Genomic DNA, 21,203 nt, shown 5'->3' with positions numbered 1-21,203 from the left:
GTGCGCGCATTTCGTACATTGTCTAATTTAAAGCAAAAAATTTAAAAAATAAGTAATATATATCTAGAGAAGATATTTATATCAAGTTAAAACAGTCTTTATATCAATAAGGTCTTTGTATGAAGACATTTGAAGTATAAACGTGTTTAGACCTTGAAAAGACAAGTTTTGACTCACTCTACCTGTTACTCATTCCATAAACTATAAACCATGTTACCACTTAAATCAGTCTAATCATCTTTTGCTTTTAAACGCGACCTTCTCTTGTTAGCTGGAAAAAGATCTTGATATTACGAGCTATTAATAATGGCACCATATTTCTAATCATCAACGAAAATAAAATTGTTCATACAAGAACAGACAGTTTTTAAATTACGACTTTAGATTACGACTTTCAAATAATTACACCTAGAAAATAGGATCATTAGAATGTTAGTTCAAATAATTTACAACAGTAAAGTATGAAAATTAGTAAAAATTGTCTTTTATTAAGAAAAAGGAAATATACAAACACATTATTACGTGTCCTAAACATTTTTTACACGTACAATATGTACAAATTTTTGGCATAGTCGCATAATTTTTTTTTTGCGCTTTTTTACACGAAAGGGGGCTTAATTATTCCCGCGTGCAAATAGAATGATGGAAACTCTTAGTAATTTACTCCGGCGGGAAGATTTTGTTCAGTGGCACGCGACTGAACACCTCGTTGCTGAGTTGGGTGAAAACTTGACTGAAAGTTTCCTCGTAGGGGGCCTGGAGTTCCTTGAAAAGCAACTCGGAATTTTCATTGATGAAGTTGTTCAATTGTGGTCCTACAAAAGAAGAAGAAGGCAGGTGAAATATTAAATTATTAGATATGTAATTCGAGGTCACAATATTCAAGTCTTCGAAACTCGTGTAAGATTACAGAAATTTTCAATGACAACAGAATCACATCAGTCTAGGTTATATTTTTGTTAGTTTATTAGGTTAATTATTCCATTTCTTTAATCATCTTAAATGTATTCTTTTCCATAAAATGTAATCCAGACCTAACCTCATTTAACCATAATGTTATCATAGATAAAATGTCATCTGATACAAATTTTATTTTAATATTACCATCCTATAATAAAACTATCACACTGTTACGTTTAATCGCTGCAAACGATAATTTTTCTTACTTTTTGTATAAAATATTGAATTTCATTCGTGATAGCATTAACCTAATTTTGTTTTATGACAGTCATAGAGGTAATAACTGTCATTAATTAACAATTCTGTATGGTCTGCTATACTTTGTATAATCTAACTTAGAACTGAATAAATCTAATAAATAATGCATCATAGCATCGATAAGATAGAAGAAGATATTTATGTTAGAATTTCCATGTAATCATGACTGACTTAGAAAAAGATCAACTGTAAAGGTGAACGTCGTACATAATCATAAATTTATAAGTCTATGCACACGACGCATTATTCTTCTTTCATTCGAAACGGTGACCTCGTAAGATAAATAAGATCATATTTCTATTTTTGTGAGTAGCATAACAAGTATCATTATTGTAATCTGGTCATAAACAATGATTCTAATGAATGGTTTTCCTATAATTTTATACAAAATTGTGAGTCACGATGCATTGGAAATGTAAATACTACATTAGAAGTTTTCTATAGTATTATTAGTAGATTATCAAATTGAATGTATTTATGAAAAATGTATTATTCGAATTATGAATGATTCAAGTAGAAAACTTATACCAAAGAAATCCAAACGGAAATTATTTGGAAAATTATGTAGCTTTTATCTCACTAAAAGTCCCTAGAAACTCATCGTTGTAAGTTATAAAATTGCTCTGACAAATTCACAAATTAGTCAAATTGATCGTTCTGGTAGCTGTAATATTATTACGCAAAAATGTATAAAAAATTCGGCTTTTAGTTAATATTTGATGAATGAAACAAATTTCTGCTTGGATTGTGATAAATATTCCTGCTTAAAAATTGAAATTTGTATAGACATGCACAGTAATTAGTACGTTTCTTGTTCGTAAAGGTTGATTAATATGCGCTAATAAATAAGGATTGCTGCTATTGTATGGTGATTTTTGATAAATACCTAGTATCTTGTCACCATTGAAGAGGTTGTCGAACTGCAAGTTGATTCGAGCAGGACTGAATTTCACTCCGTATTTCTTGATTTTCAAGTAAGTCTCTCCGTTCTTTTCATATTTCTCGCAGGATATTTCGTTATGCGATTTCAAGTCATCTAAATATTTGCATAAAAATAATGATTGAAAAAACATTATTCATTATTTATATTTATCATTTAAACGCAATAGATATAGATTTCTATAGATACAGGAAGAAATACAAATCCTAAAAAACGGAGAAAAGAGAAGAAAATATGAATAAAAGGAATTACAAAGATGGGAATAGACGAAAATTCAATTTTTATATTTTTGAAATGAATTGATGTCGAAGAGATAGATTTCTAAAGAAGCGAAGAGGTCGTGAGGAATTTGAAAACGTTGTTTATCATCTACAATGTTAAGTTTTTTAAATTATAAGATGTAAGTAGATAATATATCAGCAAAAATATATTTACACATGGTGATGTTTGATCTTCCAGATCCTTTCACAGGCAAGAGTAACACTTTTCCTTCGATCTTGTAATCGGCGACGAAGTCTACTTGCGGATTGATCGAATCAGACGTCAATAAACATCCATTATCCACATCTAAGCTAAAAAACGAGCGTTATCGTTAACCATCGCCTTGTATCGAATTGTAAGTTTCATGTCAACATTGTATTTTTCCTCAATGCGTATAACGTTTTTTTTTTCTTTATTTACTGATTATTTTACAATTTATGGAAAAATATTTCATCTCGTTTAAAAGATTATGCGTTTATTATCATTTACGATGTAAAGTAACTTCGATACACGTTTCGTGCAATATCTGATAGAACAATCTACCGAATTATATTTTGACGCGTTCTTGAATTTTTCTAGTTTTTCTACTTTCAATATCATTAAGTCTGTATATACTCTCATCAATTTAGAATAAATCCTTTTATTGGTTCGGTTTTTTCGAGTTCAAGTTTGATTTTAACGAACAGGACACAACTTTCAATTTCTACCAGGCGTTTCTTTCTCTTTTTCCTTGTTACTTTATTGTGCATCGTACCGGTTCTGCCCATATTTGGCCGATACTTATAATCCTAGCACATGATACATTTCTTTCCTTAAATTATTATGCAACCGTTCTACTGTGCTTACTTATTTTTATTCGATTAAACTTGTTTACCAAACAGTCAATGCAATTCTCCATAATATTATATATAGTACAATTTTTTAATTATGAATCGACTAACGTAATTTCTAATAAGCAATCCCATTAAACGTACTTATTCTGCTAAACGTCACGAAGAAGAAGTTCGTTCGCCGTAAAATATTTTCTAATTCTCGGAAAGCAATTAATTGTCTAATTATTGAATATCAAATAAAGCAAGCCTTTTTTCAACTTACTGATGATTGTAGAGTTTAATACCCTTCGTAAGGCCATATAACTTAATATTCTTATATTCCTGCTTCAAAGTAACCGATCCTTGTGTTCCACCGATACTCACGCTGTCCACGGCCAATGGTTCAATCGGCAAAATCCTTAAACTCTTCAAGCCTGCAGAAGAAATTCATCTTTAACTTCGGTTCAATCTGCGATCTTTAACTTTCTTTTTTATTTTTATTGAAAAATGTTTCAAACACTTGACCTAATGAACGATTATACGATCGTATAATATGACAAAGAACCAGATATATAGTACAGCATTCTTTTAACCGTTTTAAAAACCTAACGTAATAAATAAAATTAGGTTTAGACATAAGTAACATAATTTGCCCACAAAGGATAGAAACGAAGTTCGTCCAGGCAGAATTAATAAATTCTTTTAATCGCATGATCTCTCTAGATAGTCAATCGACCGGTCACTAGAAACGATTATATAAAAGTTCTTCCTGTTGCAATTGCAGCCAATGAAAAGCACAGTTGCCGCATTTTCCACTTTATGTAAAAAGAAATAAAACTCGAATAGATGTATATTTTAGTTGGCAAGAGTAATAACGTGTACTTCGCTCTGAATATTTTCCGCGTGTAATCATTTTTATTCTTCTTTTACATATTTGCATAAATACATAAGGTTTGTAGTTTAATTGTCAAACGTCAAAGTCTAAGCAAATCGTCACAACTGCTCCGCAGAAAATTAAATTATTCTTCACTGAAATTATTAAACCCTGTGTCTTTGTTCAACTGAAACGAACGATACCGAAGTTGGAGAACTTTCAGAAAATTGTTAGCGAAAACAGTCAAAATGAAAATATCAAAATTATTCATTTATATGGATAAGATCTTTGTATAATAATTGTTCCAATACTAACCGTATGTATGAGAATGAAAAAGGGTGCGTTAAAATTATTTTATATTTCGAGAATTATGTTTAAAATTATGTTAAGCACTCAATGTTTTGGATCTTATGAACGAGAGTATGTATACAGGTGAACACGTGTGTGAATTTTGATTGGGGATCCAGAAAGCGAAGGGAGTCAACTTGAGTCAAGGAGAACCTCTGTAAATTGCCACACGTGATTATATCGGAGAAACTAATGCCAGTTTCAAAGAAACGCAACGTGCATTGCTCTTGTGAAATCAACAAGAAATTGTGCACAACGTTTACCGATGCATCGAAAATTGTGACAAAAATGAAAAGTAGCAAAGGGATCAAAGTCTGTTTCAATCGATTCTCTGTCTAATTTGAATCCGTGGAAGATATTTTTCTTCAGGTTTCTTTGGACAAACTTGCAAATGTGAGAAATGGTTGTTGAATGATACAGGTTTCTCTCCTGCGTTCCTATGAAAAGTTTTAACCTCTAGTGAAACCTGTAGAAAACTGAATATCAAATACTAATTGTACTATTTATAAACAAAGACATGTTTATTATTAATACTTTCAAAGGTAAGAACAAAAATTTAATAATCAATTCTAATGTTGCCATCTTAATTGTGAAACTAGCAGAGGAAATTAACTATTTGATGCTGATATTTGTAATTAAATAACATTTATAATTAATAATTTCCTCCAAAAGGAATGAAAACTTAGCCTATGATGTTGCACTTTCGAAAATTTAAGATTGAAGATATCGTGCGTGGAGGGAGATAGTAAAAATATCAATGAAAAATGATTGTCTGCTAATAACATTCATAATATATAATTTCTTTAAAGAAGGGGATGAAAATTTAATAATTCATTTATGATATTACTAGTTCGACTTAGAGAAGAAAATAGAAAAAGAAATGGAAGAACAGATACTATCCTTTCAATGAAAATTGCGTTGGATTAGGAGACCACGATCGGTCAGGTGAAATGGTTGCATAATTGTACAAATAATAAATATACTTATGCTCTCGGTAATGACGATAATTATTTGAGTGGTTGATTCGTCTTTCAGAGGATTCAGTAATACAGTAGACGATATCTCTATTCTATATATATATTTCTATTAATCAAATTGGTTTTTGCGGCAGAAATTGAAATTAATTCGATGCATAATGTTTGACGCAAATATACCACGTTCCTTGCTAATGATCAGATAGCATATACGTAAGAATATTTTACAAATACTCCTAATGAGGAATAAAAGATTCTTACACTGTCGTAAGAGTTTCTATACAGAAAAAAGCAATACAGGATGGATACAGATCAAAATAGAGATCAATTTTCCAATTTTTTGATAAAGAAAAAAGGGTAATCCTTACCTCCAGCCAATGAAGTCACAACATCTGTAACAGCCGTGTCCAGGCATTTGGTAAGCTGTTCTGCTGGCAATGATCTGCTACATACCTTCCAATTGCTTGCTACAAGAATTAACGAAAAACAAACAAATAAATGAATGATACATACTGAGACTGATAATGAGGGAAAAAATGTCGCATGCAACAGTTACGTAAACAGTTACTGCATTGCAGTGGATCCAATAAAGTGCAACACCAGTTACGAAGCCGATCTGAAGCTCGGAATTGACTTTCTCTTTCAGACCGTGATCATGTCTCCATGATCTGTAATGATTTTTCGATTGGAAATCTGAAATGTTTCGTCCAGATTCAATAATTTCATTGTTTGCTCGCGGCACAAATTTCTTTTTCATCGACACTGAGTTCAATACTGACGTCTCTTTGGATCCACTCGATGATTCATACGTTTCTACATACATGATATTTGATTTTTCTTTAGTTAAAGTATTAATAAGTGTTAGAAAATTAGTCTTTTTACTTTAAAGTGTTTCATTGTATCTTATATTAATTTTTTTATGGTTATAGTAAATTTCATTGTTATTAGATGATCGTTGAGGACAGATCACACGGAGTTTGTTCGAATACAGAAAAATAGCTAAAATGTTTGAATTATTTTACAGCGATTTTCTTTCTTTGCACTTTGGAAATCGTTCTAAGCCAAGGACGTGTAGCGGAGTGTGTAGCAAAGTGTCGTAAGTTAAGAGTTGTCAGCCAAACGTTGTAACAACAAACAAAGAGTCGTGAGTGAAAAATACTGAAGCTACTTACGCAGATCGGTGGCGATGGCCATGGTCAATGACATGACCACGATGAGCAACTTGATTATCGCCATATTTCCCGTGAAAATTTCTATTAGATTGCTTAAAGAAGTGGTTCACGATGGTCTTCTCCGGATTGAAAATTACTTCGGACAGTTGAGTGTGAACTGAAGGAAACAGTCATTGATGCAGTCTATTTAAGCAGCAGGATCGCCCCACTACCACTTGGCTGATCAAGTACGCGTGCCTCTTCTCTCGAAATTATGCAAAAACGAAAAAACCCATTAAAACAATACCTAAGGATATACAAAGTAGTTGCGACACATAAGCTCTAAATGTTCAATATGATTCGTTGTTGTTGTTATCGGAAATTCCATTCCAATCTTTGATCTAAATCACTACAGTACCTAAAACTCTATCCGATGCAGTCGATGGACAAGATGTGGACAATTGTATTTACAATTGTAATTAATTTTCACGTAATTGAAGAAAACAGAAAAATTAATTGAAATGTATAAACAACTGAGGCAAACACTTATTCATACAAGCAGTATATCGCGTGTCCTGACATTGGATAGTAGAGGTCCAGGAACACATTCGATAAATCGGGCTTTGTGATGACAGTTCGGATAAATGGAGTTCTGCCATATTTACCTACGTGCCTTCATTCAGTAACTGGAACTGTTGTCAGTGGTCTATGTAGACTGGAACTTTTTCCTTTTTTCTTTTTCTTTGTCGTTTAGATTTATTGTACAGAATCTTAATCTTAGATTCCATTATTAAATCTTCTCACTTTCCTTTTTGTTCTTGCTTCTTTCTTTGCTTTCCTATCTTTCTATTAACAATCTGTAAACAGGTGTTTTAATAATTTAGCTTTAGAGATTCTTTTTTGTTTATACGTGACAATACACGTTTTTCGTTTTCCAAAAACAACTCTAATTTTACTAACTTTCTTGTCTTGTTTCTTCTGAGCTTCCCTTCTTTCTTTGTCCCCTCTTGTTTTTTCAGATCTATAATGTAAATCGTGATTCTTTGTTTTCTTCTACGTTTTCTCTCTATTATATTTCTTTTTAATTTTGTCTTTCTTCTTTCAATTGTTTCTGTGTTCACATAGAGATGTCGGTGTAGATGATTGTAGAGATGGAATGTCGGTTGTGAGTGCAGTTGCTGTTTTATCCGCTCGTTGAAAGCGTTCACTTTAAAAGTAAAAGTATTTTGCATATGCAGGTTTGTCCCTTATCGATATTCCTCGTTCCTTCTTTGCGACGAGGGGAACAACCTACTCCTCTAGATATTCTCTTGACAGTTTCATGGTTCAATTATTCTACGATGCTCTCTTGAATTTATTGATTATAGGTAATTGAATAGGTATCATGTTTAAGTACATATTTGCAACTACTGATATATTCAGTTCGAATTACTCAGAATGGAACTTACTAGAATTTCGCAGAAATCTTTGGTAGGATACAGATATTTGATAGGAAGCTGACAATTCTGTGTTAATTATCTGCATGATATATTGATAACATTATAAACTCATTTATTTAAGTGCCGTAATTTTCATATTTATTTGCAATTTCAATAAACCACATCACTTAGTATCGATTTTACATGCAGAATATATTACATCTATTTAGAAACAAGTTTATCTTTATTTGAGTTTAAGCGATCATAAAAAGTTGTTTATTTGCTAGAATGCTATCTTACCACTAATCGATAACCACTTTTATCATTATCATCAGCAAATCTTTTTAAGGTAATAAAATATCAGAAAGTCGCAGACAATCATGGTCTACAAAAACTTTTGCAATATTTCAGATCTCAGTTCTCCAGCGCGATAAAAGTCTTATATGGAGCGTCGACGCACTCGGTGGACGTTAAAATTTTCCTTTCATCTGCATCTCGAATAGAAAACTCGAGGAAAAAGTCTCGCGGATGGCTGAGACGGAATTGCTGGAAGTGAACAGCGGCCATTTAGAGGCAACAAAGGGAACAACAAAGGGATTCTGAAGAGCTCGCTATTAACAGCCATCCTGTACGCCTGCCATCGAATCAGAAGAAAACAACCGTATGCAACTATGTTGATCTGAAAAAGAGCAATATTTGGCGATAAATATAGTCAGAAATGTATTTGTTAAATATTGTAAATCTTTTAACATTTTGAAAGATTCAAATTATCGTTACAAATTACTCTGAATTAGCTATAGGTTTGGTAATTCAGTTAGATAAAAAGTATTTTCAATAGCGAGACACATTAAGGAGTATATGTGAAAATCAATAATGAGCTACCTAAGTATCTTCTAAAACTTCTAAAAATAGTAAAGAGAATCTCTGTTCGAAGTTCAAGAGATGGGTAGATATTAATTGAATTTTAATATCTTTTTTTTTCTTAGGCAATCCCAATTTCTCGTTCGAAAGTTCATATAAACCAAAATTAAATCATAGATTATTTCTTCACTACTTAACTCTACTTTATTCTTTTCCTAAGAAGATAATTCTTTGATCCAATGATAAAATCATTCCCCTGCTACTTATTTTTTACGCTTTTACATTATTAATCTCCTCTTTTTGCGATGAAATTGTCGACTTTGTTAATATTCACGTGACATTGGCTGGATATTGTCAACCAAGACCTAAATCGATAACATTCGTTCGATCGTTCGATCTTTCAACGAAGTAAACGCGTTCATAAAATACGTCCTTGATAAGATGTGGATGATAGATTAAAAATGCACATGATTTCCTCAAAAACAACTAAGGTTACGTGTTCACGGTCGTCGAGGTTCACTGCTTCGAGGTTTACTGCTTCGGGGTTCACTGATCTCGAAACCGGCACAATTTTCGCTCGAGAGCAAGTTTTTACTTTCGTTGAATACGAAATGTATGAAACATTTAATACATTTAATCAGTAATCATTAAACTATTTTAACTGCTTGTTACTATTGACTGATATCACTGACTTATCCGACTATAAGACTATGATCTATTTAATGGGAAGATATCTAGAATTTCATCCAGTGACTTTCTAATTCGACAGAAATATCTAAAAATATTGAAACTAGAAGGACTTGCTTCGCCTGTTAGATATTGTCATGGCCAATTTAATGTTTGCTTATGTCGACGAATAAGTAATTTCCGTGTAGCGATAACATCTAATAATATTTTGAAGGTTTTGACGTTCATCCGTAAAAAAAGAAAAAAAAAACGAGTAAAAAGAACAAAGATTATAATAGCAGCAAATAAAGTACGTTACTGACATCAGCAATTAGTAACGCTATAAATTGTAAATTTTGAGCGATGCTTAGCATGTTCGATTGCTTGTTCAAATAACGACAGAGCCGACAAAGAACTGAACGACTGCTAATTTAGCTAACGCAGATATTTATGGAATTCATAATTCGTCAAGACAGACGAATGCATTCATAAGTTTTTACGATTGTTTTCTTCTCTTTCTTTTTTGCGAATCTTGATTAGATTCGACTATTTCATGACGTTTAAAAAGAAACGTTAAATTGCCATTTTGGTTTCGTAATTTCCAATGCAATTTTATCTCAAGATCTCTGCGAGTCAAAAATGTCGAAGATCTAAAACTATAGTTCTATCTAAAATTTTAATTGTTTTCATCTGTTCCAGAAACACATTAATAATGATTGTATTGTAACGAAAGTGTAAATAATTTTCCGAGAAAGCGCATTTTTAGTTTCTTTGTTAAGTCAGGTATAGAAAATTCGACGGATGTGTCTTGCGTAATGACACAAGGGAACAATAATATAATAATAATAATGCAAGGGAATAGTAGAATATATTTTATGAATAAATTATATGATATAAACGTGAATGACGTGATTCGGCGCATTAATGTAGTTCTGTATGTTAAATGAACTACGTCGTAATCTCTTCTACCTTTATTCTACCGATTAACATTTTGTTTCGTGTCGTCGATTGTCAGCATATAGTATCATAATAATCAATGTTTATAATGAATTTACATTCGTCTCGAACCATTAGATTAGATCATGAAACTTGTAGCCATTTACATGAATATGAAAAATCAACTACATTAGAATGAAGCGGTTAAAGCAAGAAAAGATCGATGAAAAACGAGAAAGACAATAGATAATTGGTATGCGTAATCGTAACCAATTTGCTGAAAAGAAATCTGCAATTTAGAAACACAATTGTGATTTACTCGAGTACAGTTGTTATGCAATAATAATGTCTTCGTTACTTTTATAACGCACACTCTTTGTGCATTCAAAAGAAAAAAAGGAAACGAGCAAAGAACAAACATGTTCTGAGAAAAAGACGAATATTTGATTTTTCACTATATATATTCGCTATTTCTTTAATGATTGCTTTTTTAGATATTCACGAGACAAAAAGGAGACGCAGTAGAGATAAAAACATTCCGCGAGAAATACGATATCTGGTTTAATATTATGTGTATTCATTATTTCTCTGATGTATACCGTTTCTATGTTAAAGAGAGAGGAAGAACTAGGAAACTTCCGAAAGAAGAATATCTTTAATTTAGTATTTCCAATTGATAAAATCTTTATCACCATCAACGATCAATTTATTTTACTTCGCTCATAGCCTTCTCTCTTCATCATTAAGTCAATGTTTATGGCTCTGTGACCCTGAATCTTCATTTCAAAATGTCTACTTATGAATAAAATCCAAAGTTTCCTGATCCCATCTCCTAATTAGCTTGTATGTTTTCATTAATGAAAACAACCACGAGAACTATAATTATTTGCATATAAGTAATCGCGAAAAGATTAATTTGTTATGAATGGGAGGGTAGTATTAAACGATTAAAAAATTATTCATAATGTTAAGAAGAATAGAAGGACGACTTTAGATGGTGTAGAAGTAATTTCTGATTTTAAAAAATTAGAAACATTCACGTGATATCATTTGAATGATATGCAAATGATGATATTGAAATGATATTGATAGCAAATGATGACTGAAATGGGTAGGAGACAGATAAAATTAAACATTTTTTTACAATTTTTTTTTACGTTTTTTCAGACACAAAATATCTGCAATAATGAATACCCACAAGGGCAATGAATCTCAAGTGCACTTCTCGTTTCGTGTTTTGCTGCCGTTTAACGAGACGAAATGATCGTTAAAATCATGATGTCGTCAATCATGAGAAACTACTGTTGGTGTAAAATGACGAACTTTTTTCATCCACGCTCTTGCTGCATTAAATTAATTAATTATTGGCTACGTCTTCTCCTTCTTTCGCCTGTGATTTCTGTCCAATTGTGTGTAATTATTATATGCATCAATTTGTATTTAGAAACCCGTGGCACCAAAAATTCGTATTTCTAAGGTTTTAAAGTTGAAAATTTGCTATGTAATTGCAAATTAGATAATTTTCGATATAAACTTAAAATGGATTGTAAAATTCAAGATTTTAAATTTCCAACTTTCCAATATCATCGATTTCAATTTTTAAATATCGTTAAAGCTCGAAACTTTTAATAGTAGATAATGAACTGTAAAATTAACCGTCCGATACACGATAAAACGCATTCCATCTTCGTTCGCCAGTTCCTAAACTTGGAACCTTCATTTAGAAATGATAAAAATAGACTGATTGTGTACTACGCACAGATGCACGAAATTACTAATTATTGAACTTCGCTTCGTAAACACAGCCCGAAGAATAGTCTCTTTTCTTCTATCGGCTCTTGGGATAAGCACGCGATTATTTCTCAACTTCTTTGTCCGTTGAGAAATCGAGAAACCAGTTTCATGTGTAAGAGATATTTTTCCTCGATGGCGTTAATCTTTCGGTGAAATCGATATTTAATGAGTCTAGCAATGCTCGTCAGGTTCAATGTTCTTTGAACGAATATTTAATTACTTCCGTCGTCATTCAGATTTTCTGTCATTATTACTCACTGTATCATTGTGTTTTATTATACATAAATTCCGAGAAAATATTTTATTTCATTCAATTTTTACATAGTCTCAAATTAGAATATCTAAACAATTAAAAAATGAATTGTTTACAAGACTTTCTTGGTTTTATGGGTTGCGCGTATACTGTGACAAAAATATATTGAAGCTTCTAGAATCTAAGTGTCTCCACTTCTGAGTAATTAAAATGCCACATAGATTTTGTAATCGCTTGCAGTTGCATGTTACTTAATTATGCAGCAATCAAGGAAGAAAATTGTTCGCCGGGTTAAAAAATCTTCGATTTTTTGTTTGATCGAGTAACCTTGTAAACAGCTATAATTCTCATAAATTGAAATATTCTTTGCAATTTTACAATCCATAAATATCGAAGCTGTTCACCTTTCAAATCGGACCTTGTAACTTCCAATTCGTTAAATATCCCTTATTTATTTTCTTTTTCCATATTTTAATTTCCACGAGAATTTGTGAATAGTAAGGAACTATATCTTTTAAGTTTCAATGACTAATTCAACAAATTAAAAGCTTGTAAAACTTTCGTCAATTTGTACGGAAATATATGCTTATCACGGAGACAGCATCTTGGAAACAGAATGAAGGACGCGAAAGGTGTATCCATCAGCTAATCGTTTGTTCATAATTTACAGAATGATTCTGCCTAATCTTCTTCCTTTAAATTCCTGAGGTTTTATTTTTATTTATAAAAATATGTATTTACATAAAAATTCTCAATCCAATAATAAATAATACGTATCTTATGTAGATTATTAAATAAATAAAATTTTATTGGTCTGTTTTAAAGCATGTGGACAACAGTAAAATAATATTACAAATAAATATTATTAGAATTGTATATGTGCTGTAGAGTTGTAGAATAAAAATCTGACGATAAATGTTCTATAATTCCATCGTTTCTTCATTGAAAAATTTGTCAAGTGATCTTAGTTAATCGCATTAATAAATGCTTCATGGTCACGCATCTTTTATTCAGTAGAAATTTGCATCTGGTAAACTTGAATTTGTCAAAGATTGCCGACTCATCATGGTCGCAAAAGAGATTTGATTTATGAGATTTTATGTTCTTGTGCGAGATCACGTAGTCCATCATGCATGTACTATATTCTATATTGTACTTCTCTTGTCGAGGCTAATGTTTCATTCAGCTACGATCGCATTACTAAACACTGAATCATACTGAAAGCCATGGATTCTGAAAATACTCTTTTCCGAGGACATTAACGTGATCATACCGTTGTACTAGTTTCCGATGAAAGTATGTGACAGAATTTTATTGTTTTACATTCGAAAATTTATAGTAGCTGAAAAAATAGAGCAAAGTAAATGAAACTAATTCTTTAGAAATCCCTAGTAATGATAAAAAATGCAAATGACTAAACCGGAGTTAATTATCAAAACTTTCATTTACTTTGTCTCCTCTTAGAGATATAGAGCTTTATTTAATTAAAATATTAATAAAAATAAAATTAGTTTTAGTTAAGGCAATCGTTTTTGGTACTTAAGGGCTAAACTGTTCAAGGGAGGTCTTATTTTCGTGATGCCAAGATCTATGGCATGGCCGGTTAGAGGACAGGTCTGACATCGCTTCTTCTTGTTATTTGCGTTACAATTACCCTTTTCTTGACGAACAATGTATCTAGGGAAATAGTGGATTCGTTTTCGTTGTATCGTGGCACAAGCTGGCATTGTTACGACTAAGTCCTTCTTGTGTATCCTTCTTGCTGGTTCAGGAAACAGTCTGTCATTTAGTAGACACTGCTCTAAAGAACCAGAAGATTTAGACGACGCTAAAGTATGGCTGGATCCATGGGTGTCAAAATAGTTTTGTTCACGAAATATCTCCAATTCTCTCATTTCTCTATCAGAGAGGTATTTCCTACTAGTTTCATCTGGTAGTTTGTTTGTACAGACTGTGTCTTGATACTTTTCTGTATCAATATAAGTATCTCTTTCTAGTATAGATTTGGAATGTTCTAACTTATCCTTCTGACAACACTGGCATGCTGTGCCAGGTATTATCTTTTTACCCTTAGTTGCTACTTTTGAACTAGATTTAGACTTTTTTATATCAGGTACAGATGTTTTAGAGGTAAGAGTTCTTTTTACTACTACTTTTGGCTTCAAGTGTTTCTTCAAAGATACTTGAACTCCTGTGCTACATTTCTCTATATCTTCATCTTCAGAACCTGAATATTCTTCACTGGTTTCTGATTTTGTAGGGACAGATTTTGCTAAGTGATAGCTAGTTTCTGATTTCTTATCATGAGCTTTCAACTGATGTATGGAATCAGCTTTATATATATCCTTCTTGGCCATGAGATCGTGATAATGTGGTGATCTGTAACATGTCTCTGGACAGTCTCCTCCTCCTGTTTGCAAGAGAGAAATTCTGCTTCTGACATTGCGTAAGAATTGAGATCTAGGTGCATAATCTATTTTCTGGACTCTCCTCAATGTTTCACAACTAATAGGTGACGATAATGCTGACTTCTCACAAGTATCTTCTATCGTTATAGCAGGAGAAAAGGTATGACTCTTGCATCTTTTATTGGGAGAACGTGGTTTATACTGTGTCCTTGTGGGTCTTAGCTGTGCTTTTTTAATTTCAGGGTTACAGTAACACTCTTTGACAGGTTTTCTGTGAATGTTTCCCAAGCAATGCTGATTTTCAGAGTGTTTTTTTGAAGATATTAATATCCTCTTTGCTGTTGATGTATTAGGCATTGATGCAGGTGTCTGTTTAGGGCTATTACAGAAATAATCTGGTCGCAAGACTTCACTAACTCCACTAGAATCATTTCTCAATTTCCATGATCTGCTGTCTTTCTTATAAGACACACTTGATGCATTTGCCTTGCCAACATGATTTTTAAAATTATCTCTGAATGTCCTACATTGAAAAATCAGATTATGAAAATCAAATTATATAAGTTAAAACCGGATTATCATATAAAATATAATATGCAAAATACTTACAAATTTTCAGAATGTAATTTCTTAATTGCGTCTTTAACTTTTTTAGAACTCTTATCTACTTGAGTTAATAAATGCCTGCTTTGTTTACGTAAATTTTCTATACGCTCATTTAAGCTTTCACCCATATGATTACATGTTTATTTATTAATTAAGTGGAGATCTTTTAATCGATATATTCAAGGATTTCCTATGAAGGATTTATGATTCATTTTATATTTGGTAAAGTATTTTTTTATAACATTCTCGGAGATGAATTAATAAACAATAGCAAATTAAGAAGAATCGAGTATTATGATTAGAATTTCGTGGTCACGTTCAAGTCCTTCTCCAGACCATTAATTATCTATATTTACATTTTTAACTTCTCAAAATTATGAACAGTACGCTCTCGTTTTGACTTCAAGATATCACAAACAAATTGTTTATTTTTATTTTATCAATTGAAGTTTACCGAGCGTCCACTGTAAACAGAGTGACGCAACCACGCTTGCCATGATAATAAATACCATTTTTTCTTTCCACATTTCTTTCAAATTAAGTAGAAACTATTTAATATTTCACACATATCGCACATATTGAAGGATGAAAATCTTCTTACATTATATAATAAAGAACATGTCCCAAATATATTTTTTGGAGTTAATTTTAGCTGTTCGAGAGATGTGATTGAATTTTGGAGATAGTGCTTTAATGCAGCCATGTTGGAGCGAAGCATAGGACGCGGCGTACGTTACAATGTGTCGTCGTTCGACAAGTATTATCTAATTTAATTAGCCGTCTCGTGTTTTCTGTCGATGTCTCGTCCGAATATTAGTTTATGTTTCCACATGTACGAAATGTGAAACTAAAAACGTAATAATTGAATTGTTGGTTCGTCGCTCACGACGAGATACTATAGGTTATAAACGTTCGCGTGTTTTAATTGGAAACGCGCGTACCTTTCAAGTCTATTCGCGGTAAAATGGATTTCTCCGGAAACAACACGATCCACGGTGCGCTCCCACAATTTTCGGAATTAACGTCTCGATCGAGCACGGTTTCCACATCGAAATTCACCAGCAGTGATAATACTCAAGCAGAGCAAACCACTGTTTATACAACCGCTGCTGGCCTGAATCAAACAAAACAAAGTTTATTGGTAAGATTTATCATTGTTTCATCTTCGTTTATAGCTTTCTTACTTAATTATGTATTTCTCTAAAGGTGAATTCAACGAACAAGTATGCAGCACCGATATTAGCATGGCCGGATCCAAATACTTTGATGCAGCTTTGCGAGAAGCAAGGCATTCAAACAATTAACATTCCTAATTACAATCAAAATAACACAATACTCAGTGTCCAATCGAATAGCTTACCAGTAAGGATTATACCTAACGTGTACTTGCCATCAACCTCACAATCGGACGTTATAAAACAGGAATTGGATACAAGGACTGAAAATGAAAAACAAACATCTACAATGGTACAGAGTTTTTCTTTTAGCCAATTAAAATGTCTGTTGAGAGATTTATATAATTCTATGTAATGAAATATTAATGTTGCAGCAAGATTCACAAGTCCAACTTCAGCAACAAAGTGCCATGGCAGAGTATTTTCAAAAGTTGCAAGCTACTACTCTTCCATTAACACTGCAACAATTGATTAAACTCCAAACAGAGCAGGTGAAAAAAGAAAAGACTGAAGAGGAGAAAGTGGAACACACACAGAATAATATTCTCAACATTCCTAGTGTTCCAGTATTTAGAAATACACAAAATGGAAATAACACCTTCATAAATTCAGATCAATTGATAGTGTCCATAAATCCTAATGATCTAAATATTCAAGTAGAAAATCAGCAGGAAACTGAGAATGCAGTACAGACTGTTAAGGTTGAACAGCAAATACAAACTGACTCGCCAAAAACCGAGAAAAAGATGAAATTCCGGGCGAAAACAGGAGAAATAAAAATCAGTGTTGCTTTGGATGGCTCGACACTTTACTGTTGCCCAGAATGTAATTTAGCATTTCCAGATAAAACAGAAATTGACCAACATATACAAGCTCATATACAAGTATGTGTTAAAGTATTCTAGTATTTCTGATCAGAAAATAAATGTAGTATACCAGTGTCAACTTCTTTTTATAGGAACGCAAGTATCAATGCAAAGAATGTGGCGCCATGTTGAAACGGAAGGAGCATCTCGATCAACACATGCGTGGCCATTCAGACGAGAGGCCATTTAAGTGTCCAGTGTGCCACAAAGCGTTTAAAAGAAACGAACATCTAACGAGGCATTACGTTATTCATTCTGGTGATAAGAATTTCTCGTGTTCAGTATGTCAAAAAGCCTTCTCTAGGAAGGATCATCTGAACAAACACACTCAAACGCACCTAGGAATTAGGAGGAACCGAACGAAGAAGGATTCGTTCTTCGTGGAGCAAAAGGAGTCTTTTGAAAAAGCTACTGAGGTTTCCACGACGCCTAAACAAGAAGTGAGCTTTGTTTTAAAAGATGGGAACTTTATGAAGCAAGAGCCTAATTTTCTGCAATATATACAGAATCTTCAGAAGGATCAAAATCTGATCCACACATTTTCCTCCTTTAAGGAGCAAGCAACGACCGTACTACAGCAACAGGCAGTAAACATGAACGAGATTCTGCCTCAGAATACAAGGTACTTAATGCCGTCTTAGTCGTAAATGAGCTCGTCTAAATCCAAAGCAATAAAGGCTGTTCACGTGGGAGCGTCGGAGTTAGCACAAAATAGAAAATTGGTTAGGCATATGTTAGGAATTGAAAACGTATTCTAGAATTTGAATTGTAAAATTTTTTGAGAAGGTAGCACTACGAAACAGAGGTGCAATTACTAAATGAATATTCATCAATGGTAGATTGTAAATTTTCATAAAAATCGGCGGTGATCGGGTCATTGAACTGTAACTAGATTAGATAACTGGATGAACTTGAGACGTTCATTCATTTTTTTTACTCTTATGAACAGTACCTTATGTTTCCACTTTTAGTGGACACATTATGAACCATAAATAAGTTCCGCTATTTGCATGAAATAGTAACACTTAACAATAGTCTACCATAAAGCCTGAATGAGTCTAATGATAAGTTTAAACAAATTAGATAAAAAAAAATACGACGTTAATTTAAAAAGAAATGAGCAACCTATGTAAGAGCAACCTGTAACAGTCTTATTTAAATTAGTTTTAAAGCAAATAGTTTGTTTACTGATTCTAGTCTACGATCACACATGAAAGCCGAACGTAGGTCACTGAACTTCAATTTTTTATTGTGACTTGCAATAGAAAATCTCTTTTTAGTTTTTTCTTTTAATGAAGTCGAGTTTCGTGTATATGTTTATGACCTAGAATGGAGTACGTTTAAACGATAATTATCAATCAGTAGCATCGAAATTGCCAATCTGTCGTTAGGTTAATTTCGAAGCGAGTATCAATAGCAGGAAATAACATACTGCCAATAAATATGGTTATAAAAGTTTGTAGAATAATTGTGTATATAAGTGCTATACAAATTTTACCTGAAGAAGACTCAGTAGGTACATATGTTGTTTGATCTCTGATTCGTCCGTGTTCATCTTTAACAAGTATATATATATATATATATACATATGCATATATATTTTACATAAACATTCATCATCACTATAATTCACCTTTTATTTTTCTCTCTACTTTCTCATACACGAATTGGACAAACAGATATTTTTTATACATATAAATATTTACCTACCTTTCAGTAAAAAATATCTTCACCATATGATTATTTTTTATTCTTTCCTTTTACAGATGGATTTTTTTAAGGCAAAAGCAATAGGAATTTTTAATTGAAAGTATTTTTGCTTTTAATTTAAAGAATATAACTTTATCTTCTAGGAATTTTTTTAGTAACATAGCTTATATGTTGCAATTATGTATCACTTTTTACAAAAGTTTAAGAAGTGATTTAGAGGAAAGGAAGATTACTTTGCTCAATGTTTCAAGATTTTTTGTTTTCTTGTACCAAAGAATATATATCCCTTGATTAGTGCTCTCGAATGAAAGCAATATATTATTGTTTAAGTAACAATGTTTGATAGACTTTTTCTTATGTTTTTATTTTAGATTCGGAGAAGTTCCCATTAATTTTGACTCACTCGCGACTCATTTTTACTGAAACTCACACCATTATCCATGAAAGAGTTTAACCACATTCATTTCATGCAGAACAAATTTCCAAAAAAAAAAAAAAAACGTGTTTGTTGCACGCTAGATCTTTTATATTTATTCGATTATCTTTTAACTATGTAATAAAAAGGATATGATAAAAAATTGCTCAAGAATAATTTTTGAATGGAAGCGGTAAATTGTCGAAAAATTAAAGCGAATGAAGTTTTACGAAACCAATTTTAATTCGTCTTTCAACTTTGACAAAAAGAAAACTTTTATAATGGGACAGTCTTTTAATAATATAATAAAATAGTTTAACTATAAATGCTATATCTTTTTCATTATTTGTTAGATAAATTTCAAATACATTTTGATCTAGTTTTTTTTTGTGACATTTACTAGTTTTTTGACAATTTACTAAACTATCTATGGTGGAACATGCTTTCAAATATTTCCACATGCTGTAGGTTTTGGAATATGTGATTACAATTTAATTATGACTAACACCTTTGAAATGTCTGCTAGGTACACGTGAGATTAGAGTGAGTAACTGCGGATGGCGCTAAATATAAGACTAATACTCCGTTGTAATAGAACCAAAGAGAGAATAGCAGAGTTCGTGAGAATAGCAGTATTTTGTATCTTCCTCCTGAACTTCTTTCAACTTCCTGTTTTACTTAGCCCTGGATAGTAAATAGTCAAATATTCTCCTAAATTCTGATGCATTTTTACTTACGATACAGTGATAAATAATATAATTCGTTAAAAAAGAGGAATAATGCGCTGTCCAAAATCTATCAATACAACTCACTGTCCTGGGTTACGAAAACAGCGCTAATTTTTCCATTAAAGTTAATGAAATAGTACGTAAGTTTTCGATGTCCACGTTTGTGGCCATTTTTCGTGGACATCGCACGTAAGATGATACAATAACGAAGTATTTTAAAATAGATACGCGTTTGCGGCAAGGTGTTACTCTTCGATCTATTGTTATGTATAGTAATACGATGATTGCTAAAAAAAAAAAAAAAAAAAGAAAGAAATGAAAAAAGAAAGAAGATGAATGAAGAAAAAGTAACACATGTATTTTTCAGACCAAGATATTTTTGAATAAAATAAGTGTAAAGAAAATGTTTACTTGTATTATCTGCGATAGAATTTCATTTATCTGAACTTTCCATTTATTGGAATGATATTTTTATATCAAATAATTCTATTCCTATTCGGCAGGGATTGAAGTTTAGTTTAATCTAATTTCAATTCTTTAAGTTAAAGATTAATGTAAGAATAAATTATATATGTGTAATAATTTTATATTATATATAATAAATTGTATACTATATACAATGTACTTTAACATGTTTTACATTATATACAATAAATTGACAATATTTTAAATTATATATAATAGTCCAATAGTCAATTCTTACTTGAATAGCTACTAAATAACAATCACAAGACAGAAGGTTTAGAATTGAATCTATTTACTCTGAAAAGTGACAATGAACCAAATTTC

At 31.9% G+C, this 21,203-nt stretch overlaps 3 protein-coding genes and 1 long non-coding RNA gene across 5 annotated transcripts; 2 read left to right on the top strand and 2 right to left on the bottom strand.

Moving 5' to 3' along the window:
- Nucleotides 1-460: 460 nt before the first annotated feature.
- Nucleotides 461-6,767, bottom strand: JHBP-1 (take-out-like carrier protein). Its single transcript, XM_033343738.2, has 6 exons — nucleotides 6,600-6,767; nucleotides 5,796-5,894; nucleotides 3,515-3,665; nucleotides 2,594-2,730; nucleotides 2,105-2,254; nucleotides 461-815 (listed from the first exon to the last, which is right to left on the bottom strand). The coding sequence occupies exons 1-6, from the start codon at nucleotides 6,661-6,663 to the stop codon at nucleotides 661-663; spliced, it is 756 nt and encodes a 251-aa protein (XP_033199629.1). The 5' UTR covers nucleotides 6,664-6,767; the 3' UTR covers nucleotides 461-660.
- On the top strand, nucleotides 6,709-12,567 carry LOC143303486 (uncharacterized). The gene is made up of 3 exons (XR_013059864.1): nucleotides 6,709-6,826; nucleotides 8,408-8,657; nucleotides 11,627-12,567. It is a non-coding gene; the product is annotated as an uncharacterized LOC143303486 (long non-coding RNA).
- Nucleotides 12,548-15,993, bottom strand: LOC117160989 (uncharacterized). The gene is made up of 2 exons (XM_033342152.2): nucleotides 15,524-15,993; nucleotides 12,548-15,437 (listed from the first exon to the last, which is right to left on the bottom strand). The coding sequence occupies exons 1-2, from the start codon at nucleotides 15,646-15,648 to the stop codon at nucleotides 14,024-14,026; spliced, it is 1,539 nt and encodes a 512-aa protein (XP_033198043.2). The 5' UTR covers nucleotides 15,649-15,993; the 3' UTR covers nucleotides 12,548-14,023.
- Nucleotides 15,994-16,219: 226 nt separating this feature from the next.
- Nucleotides 16,220-20,856, top strand: LOC117160995 (uncharacterized). 2 transcript variants are annotated; one of them, XM_076623662.1, is made up of 5 exons: nucleotides 16,220-16,661; nucleotides 16,727-16,987; nucleotides 17,070-17,579; nucleotides 17,654-18,183; nucleotides 20,213-20,839. In XM_076623662.1, exons 1-5 carry the CDS (start codon nucleotides 16,485-16,487, stop codon nucleotides 20,220-20,222), a joined length of 1,488 nt encoding a protein of 495 aa, XP_076479777.1. In that variant the 5' UTR covers nucleotides 16,220-16,484; the 3' UTR covers nucleotides 20,223-20,839. The 2 variants fall into 2 exon arrangements, with proteins under 2 accessions (XP_076479777.1, XP_076479775.1); XM_076623660.1 differs by having other exon boundaries at nucleotides 16,221-16,661; nucleotides 17,654-20,856.
- Nucleotides 20,857-21,203: the final 347 nt, after the last annotated feature.

The sequence above is a fragment of the Bombus vancouverensis genome, chromosome 13, assembly GCF_051014615.1.
Source record: "Bombus vancouverensis nearcticus chromosome 13, iyBomVanc1_principal, whole genome shotgun sequence".
NCBI classification, from domain to species: Eukaryota; Metazoa; Arthropoda; class Insecta; order Hymenoptera; family Apidae; genus Bombus; species Bombus vancouverensis.
Note: the sequence above shows the minus strand (reverse complement) of the source record. Positions and strands in the feature narration are given on the sequence as shown.